Source organism: Sardina pilchardus, chromosome 19 (assembly GCF_963854185.1).
Source record: "Sardina pilchardus chromosome 19, fSarPil1.1, whole genome shotgun sequence".
Taxonomy (NCBI): Eukaryota; Metazoa; Chordata; class Actinopteri; order Clupeiformes; family Clupeidae; genus Sardina; species Sardina pilchardus.
Window position 1 is genome coordinate 11,383,934 of NC_085012.1, and position 7,500 is coordinate 11,391,433.

The 7,500-nt window shown below is 44.7% G+C and overlaps 1 protein-coding gene across 8 annotated transcripts in view; it reads right to left on the minus strand.

Moving 5' to 3' along the window:
• ptprma (protein tyrosine phosphatase receptor type Ma) overlaps positions 1–7,500 on the minus strand; it is a 206,421-nt gene that overhangs the window by 66,451 nt on the left and 132,470 nt on the right. For all 8 annotated transcript variants that reach the window (XM_062521014.1, XM_062521011.1, XM_062521013.1 and 5 more), the window contains exon 12: positions 2,639–2,915. In XM_062521014.1, the coding sequence (XP_062376998.1) occupies positions 2,639–2,915 (277 nt within the window). The remainder of the gene's footprint in view (positions 1–2,638; positions 2,916–7,500) is intronic.

The window sequence follows — 7,500 nt, forward strand, 5'->3', positions numbered from 1 at the left end:
TGGGGTTTTGTAGACCTCAACATTTCAGACAATTTCAAGAAGTTTGTCTACCATTTAAAATGTCAGAGGAATGCAGTAGTGTGTGTGTGTGTGTGTGTGTGTGTGTGTGTGTGTGTGTGTGTGTGACACAGACACACAGTGGAAAGGGGCCCCGTTTAGTTGATCCTGCCCCCCTAGCACCCTATTAGCTGCAGAAGTCAGGACAGTGGAACAGCGCTGTAGTCTCTGCTGTTCTGATGGGAGACGCTGGAAGTGAAGGGAGACAGCAGTGTGTGTGTGTGTGTGTGTGTGTGTGTGTGTGTGTGTGTGTGTGAGTGTGTGGAGTGTGTGTGTGGGGGGGGGCAACAGAAGCAGAAAACTCTACAAGCGTAGCCTATGGATGGTAGCTAATCTCGTCCTTAACACCACCCCCCCACCACCACCACCACCACCACCACCTCACACACACACACACACACACACACACACACTCTCTCTCTCTCTCCCTTCCCACCCACCCCCTAAACACCCCACAGGGCGAGAGCTGCAATTAGCCACAGTGAATTATCTAATGGCCCGAACCAGGCGCTGTGCTCTGAAATAAAGGATGGGCTTTTCATTAGGGTCAATTTGCATATAAAAAAGGAGATGGATGATAGTTCTAATTTCCAATTATGCTCGAGTGTTAATAAGGCAACGGTAAATGGTCGACTCTCACTCACAGCACCTCCAGTTGGACGTTTTTTTTTATATTTTATTTTTTTAAAGAGCTCTGGCTCTCTTGCGTTAGTCAAGAATCTCGTTTGTCTTCACTGTACAGCAGGTTAGTGTGTGAGAAGAGAAGCCTATTCTTTTCTAATGGATGAACTTACTACTGCTACCGCGGGTTCTAAATTGGCTGGATGAATCTGCATGTCACTGTGTGTTAGTGACTTGACAGAGAACCTTCTTGGCAGCCCTCAAGTCATGTTCCATTACAGCAAATTGCTTATTAATACCAAGTTAGTACTCTCGTGGCGAGGGATCCCTATTTTTCTCTCTCGGTCGAAGTGATAACACACGCTGATGTGAATGCTGCATCATCACATCTTTTTCCTACAGCAAATCGATGATAGAGGTGGTGGTGGGGAGGGTGGGGTGGGGGGGCTGGTGGTGCCCCGGCCGGCCACACTAAATGGAGGTGAGATTTGGCAGAGCGTGAGTCTGCTTGCTCCGCAATTCCTCGGGAGTTGAGTGGAGGTCTTGCAAGTGCCGTTTCAGGGCTAAAAGTTTAATGATGAGCCTTGAGCCCAGACATACCCTCTTCTGGGGAGGGCATAGAAGCGCGTGCGTGCATTGTACTTGGAGAACTCGTCGTCACGACAGGCCTACTGTAGACATATTTTGTTCCGTTTTCAGCTTGTGGCCATATTTATACTGAATGGAGTTATACAGTCGTGCAAATAAATGTGTCATCTCGAAGCGATTTAACATGAGAAATGCATATTAACGGAATGCAATTTAATCTTGAAAGAATTAATATTTGTTGCAGTACAAATGTATATGCAGCTTTGAAAGGTGAAACCCATTTCTCAAAGAGTTAGGAATGCCAGAGTTCTGGTCGTGATATCATATTTTAAACGGCTGAACGCGTTTAAAAAGGTCTTGTATTAACAAATTGCTGTTCTTTGATTTTTAATATCCTCAGTTGTAAAATTGAGTTGCAGTTTGCTTCTACTGGCGAATGTAATGCAAATTCAGCCTCTGTCTCTACAGTATGTGGGATGGAGCGCCACCGATGTAGTGTGTCGTCTAATGAGATGTCACACTGCTGGTTCGCTGTGAAACAGGGTTGTTTTAGTGCAACAGTGTGTTTAAACTGCAGGCCTTAAAACTGGAGCAGCTTTTTAACAAATGGCACCTCCTCAAAGTGGCCCAATTAATTGCCATTAAAATGGATGTGGATTCATTTAAAAAGATGCTTGAGGAAAGGGCAAAACTGCTGACATTTGGATGCTAATTCTTGCATCAGCAATCTCTAATTAGCCAATGGTGTAACAATTGATGGTGTACATATACGCAACACAACATGACAACCCAGCCACACGCTAATAAACTACAATTAGGGACCGGAATGCAAGAGAATGTTTAACAAATACTTAATTGTTGCAGTTCTTTTTTTAGCTAAAGGACCCATCATGACTGTAACTTTAGTAACAGCTGATACTGCATCTCTATGCGTGGTCTGGTAACGAGATGAACAAGCAGCTAATGCAGTGTTGGATGGTTGTCTCCACTATGAATCTGTAAGAAATCACGGGAGCAGGCATGCTCAAATCCAAAAATAAAACCCTCTTTGGCTGTGAGTTAAAAAAGGTCCCAGCCTTTGCGCGACTGGCTGGGGCAACCTGCACCGTATGCCAGCTACCCGAGTTTGATTCCCTCCCCGTGGTCCTTTCTGGATCCCACCCCGACTTCCTGTCATTCTCCACAATCCTATCTCATTAAAGGCATAAAAAGTCCATAAATATACTTAAAAAAAAAGAAAAAGACTCATTTGTCTTCTGCATGCCACACTAATGATGGCCTAGAACCAAAACGCTATTTGCTGAAGACATGGTTCAAGACTTTTTAAATGCTAGACAGTGCAGTTTTCTACTTCAATTCTGCCAGAACTCACCCCATTGGCCGTGCTGACAGCCTGGTAGTAGATGCTGTAGCTCTTGTGGGGCAGCAGCGGGACATTCCAGTAGCCGTTGTAGGTCTTGTTGTCGCCAATGGTGAAGGTCTTGGACGTTAGGATGCGGGAGGCCGGGAACTCGGCGGTGAAGTAGTACTGTGAGCTGAGCAGGCTGGCGTTCTGGAAGTGGATGGGCACCGGGTAGCAGCGCAGGATCTCGGCCGCCCCCCTCCGCGCCCGCCGGGGGCGCTCCTCCTCCACCACCACCTGGTACAGACTGCACCACACCACACCACACCACACGCAGGGAGAAGAAGAGAGGAGGAAGAGGAGACAAGTGGTCAGTTACACAAAAAAACAATGATGCAAAATGTGCAAAAAAACACAGTCACAAATTTTGCCAATATTTCTAGTTATTTTAAGTGATAGGGTACTACCCAAAGCTGTATGTATGAAAGCATTGCAGGTACGTTCATATATCTTTTGTATTTCTGATAACAACTAATGATACTTTTTTTTCTGTCTTTTTTTTTGCAGAGGTCGCTGAATGTGTGTGTGGTGTGACTCTAATGAGGGTGTAACTGGGAGGAAGCGGAGCGATGCAGTCTGCTGTTGGCTAGGTCACCCAGCGACCGCACGCTCGCTCGCTCGCCGTGAAACGGCAGAGGAGGGAAGGAGGAGCTGAGCAGATGTGATCCGCCACCGTCGCCGAGGTGGTGGCTGAGGGACTCCCGTCAGGACGACGAGCCCAAGCAGGTTTAATTAACTCCGCAAAGCCCGCAGCTCAGTCCGACCAATCCGCCCCGGCCCCCCCAAACCCGTCCGCTATCTAATTTATGGAGCCGATAGCTCCGGAGCAATATCCCATCTACGGGCAGGATTTAAATGGCATGAAATAAAAGGCCCTCATATGAGACTGCCTCGGCCTCGTCCGCCTATTTCCGGATATTGGAACACTGAACCCTGACACCGCGAGAGGGATGAGCGCGAATGAGCGTGTGCGCCCAAAATAATGATGGAATCAGAGAAGGGTGCCTGGCGACCTGATCCAAATGGGGTTGAAATTAGGTTTGTGACGTGGGGGAGTGGGGTGGGGGTGGGGGGGGGGGGGGGGGGGATCAACATTGGCCCCTCTTGGGTCAGAAATCGGCATCCAAAGAGGCTCGGCCGAGTTGCACTCGCGTGAGAGAAAAGGAGGAAAAGGAGGAAAAGGAGGAGGACGGAAAACATTTTTTTCCCTCTCTTTTCATTTCTCTCTCTCTCTTTCCCTTCGTCAGATTGGGGGATCAACTGAGCCTGCATCCAAAGCCCCCCTTGCCTTCCCCTATTGCAATAGATGGGTGGATATTGGCTGCTGGGGAGATGGAGAAAGAGGAATGAAATGGAGGTGAAATTACAAGCAGTCCAGGAAACGGGTTTCTTTATTACCACACAGCAAGACCTGGAGCTGAACAGACCAACTTTCCACCAGAACACAAAAAAAAGAAGAAAAAAAAAGAGCTAGAAAAAAAAAAAAAAAATCCACCGAACACTATTTCCTTTCCAACCAACCCCTCCGAGCTGCACAAGACAAATTAGCTTTGCAACTACCCAGGCCTTGACTCTATTTGCTGTTTAATAATTAAACCACCTAAAGGTCAAACAGCTCTTTTCACTCGCCCTCCATCAAAGTCCGGGCAGATGGAGCGGTGAGCGCGCAGGCAACCACCAGGTAAAAGGACCTCTGGCAAAGGCACTGGTTTCAGAGTGATCTGTGCTGAAAATGCCCCTGCGTTCGACAGCAAGACAGATGAGAGGAATATGGGCTCTAGCTATTCCATTCCATGTCACTCACTATCGGTACATTCTAAATGTTTCAAAAGTACTGAAAATTGCAGTATGCAAAATTAAAGGTAATTACACAGCTCCAACGATCAAGAAAAAAAAAAGAACCTATTGACCTTGAACAAAAGCCATTTTTGCGCTCTATGCCTATAGTGAAAGTAAACACAGTACTTTACACAGTATCTCATTTTAGCCCTTACAGTACATTTGAAATGTAAACTACTGTGGTTACATCAACACTACAGCAGAGAGTTTGTGCTAATTGTTTTTAAAAGCTTCATCAACTTTATATTTCCTCTATATTTTCCTTCAAAAAAGCACATGTACAGTAGCATGATAAAACAGAGAAAAGTTATTTATGTGGGTCACAAAAAGCACTAAAAAGTAAAGAAGGTTAATTATTTTGACATCCACATTTTGTCTGTGTACCTGACATTTTTTACGTTAAACAGTTATCGGCCTGTATTGGTGTTAAAAGGTTAATAGATTTGACCACTTGAACATGAAGATAATTAGGTAATTCCGACACTAATTGTCTGATGTCAAAAGTATCAGCCAATTCTGATTCGTCTTGCCAACTGACTGACATCGATTGGGGCAGACAGAGAAGTCAAGAACACTTCAGCATTCGCCCAGTTGAACCTCCACACACACAGGTGTGATCTACAGCAAGAATTCTCCTCTAATGAAAACAGCATACAGTTCTTCCAAGCTGTTAAATATAGCAGAGTGCTGTTGTGGAGAGGAGGACCCTGTCCTCCAGGGCAGGTTTATCACACGTTACAAGGTTTCAAATGGAGCGTGAGGTACTAGGGGAGAATGTAACTTGAGGGCTTTTTTCCCCCACTCATTTAGTAAAGTGAGGCCACAATGCAGCCTTAAGGTGAAAGTTAACCTGCGCCTGCATTCACACGGACCATAAGCGCTGTAATTGTAACTCCACCTATTTGAGACGTTGTGTAACTTTATTGTTGTTCAGTAACTTGATCTTGACACAACAACACTCCCCAAGCAACAACACATGTCAAAAGAGCAAAGATTGAGTTTGCTAAATAAACACACAGAAAAAAAAAAAAAAATACAGTAAAGATATTGTCATTGGGTTCCTCAGAGACTGCTTGAAAACATTAGACAACTCTGCATATTGTTCAGTGTTTGCTAATTAAATTTCCCAAACCATCTTTAACGCCATGGGAGATTAAATCTGACTGTCATAAACTTTGGCGTGGAGTATTGGAGGGATCCCGTGAATACATTCCCTGCTCTCTCATCCGTGGCTCATTACATAGGACTTTTGCCCACTTCCTCGAGTCCCCTTTGCCCCCTTTTTGCATGTGGCTCCACATTCTCGCTACCACGCTACTGTTTAGCGATAAAAATCTAATGTAATAAAATATTAATTACAGGCGGGCAGGGGCTAGTGAGAAATATGAAGTTAATTACTGGGCCAGCACTGTGGAGAACAAAGGGCAAGCCAGGGAATGTCACTGGAGGGCTGGGCTGGCTATCGTGATAAAGGGAGAGAGGGAGAGAGTAGAGAGATGAGAGAGAAAGATAGAAAGAAAGAAAGGGTGAGGGGTAGAGGAAGAGACAGCGTGTTAAAAACAGAAAGACAAAAATGAAACCCTTGGAGAAGGAGAGCGAACTAGAGTGAGTAATATTGAGTGAGAGAGTCTCAGTGAAGGAAAGATGGAAAATGGAGAGCAAAGGGAAGATAGAGAGAGAAAAATAGGTGAAGAGTGAGAAGTGGTGGAAGGCTGAGATCGGGGAAGAGGGAGCCCATCATGGCGAGAGAATGCTAAACAGAGAGGGAGAGTCCGAAAAGAAGGGGAGAGGAGAGGAGGAGGGGAGGTAAGGAGACGTGGGCAGGCGACTGGGACATTTTCCCTCAGATTTAGGGCCTACTTAAAGGCCACCCATTACTTTATGGGGCTGTCGCCATGGTGATTTACCTCCTCGATGCCATATAGCCTCCGAGACACCAAGACCCACCCTGTGGGAGCCCCCCGCTGCCTTTTATACCTCATATTGTCATTTTACACCAAATAAAGAGAGGATTCAATTTGAGAGAGAAGGCAGCATGAATATCTCTCCTCCTGGTCCCCTCAAAGAATAGAAAAGTGAATATGACTGGCTGCCATGCTGCCCACAGAAAGAAAAGTGGGGTGTAAATCTCCCGGAGAAGGACGTGAATTACCTCTCAGTAAAAGTCTAAGGCAAGAAACAGAGTTTTTATTTACAGGTCTAAAAAAGTTCATGAGTTTCCAGAATATTAGGGAGTTCTGGACCCGTTGGGTATACTACCTGAGAAAAAAACAAAATCTTGCTTGAGGCTTAAACAGTGGTGTTATGCATTTTGTTAAAGATAATGCAAATAATGACAAATAACTGCTCTAAGCGCACCTGCAAATCCTTGATATCAGGTTTCTGTGAATCAGATTTGATTGAATACTTTTCTCTCTCTCTGTGGTGCCTTGGGGCTCTGGTAAATGTCCAGAGCATCAATATGCGAATGAGTAAGTGTTCTTGTTTGAAAGATAGCATACGGTATGTTGGCATATTGCACTTGGCACAAGATCGCATGTTTTTGTGAGATGCGAAATGTAATATTTCTAATAACTGCAGTTTGTTTTTCTCCTCCAGGCAAGGAACCCTAACCCTAGGAAATCATATTATTTATTTCTTATTTAGATGACACATCTTTTTCCCCCAGTAGCTCATTGTTTTAAATCTTACTTAAAAATGTTTGTTGACCATAGATAATATATTCTGGATTTACACACTTAATGATGCATTCAAACACATTCCTATTCCTATGTGTTTGTGTGTTTGTGTATGACTGTCTGCACATGTGTTTTCATATGCTTGTACTGTATGTGTATGTGCATGTTATGTGTGTATGTATGTGTGTGTGTGTGTGTGTGTGTGTGTGTGTGTGTGTGTGTGTGTGCGCGCGCGTTCATATTATGAAAGCTATATGTGTGTTTATTGCTAATCTTTGTCTTTAATTAGGATATGACACCAATATCAGTGGTGTC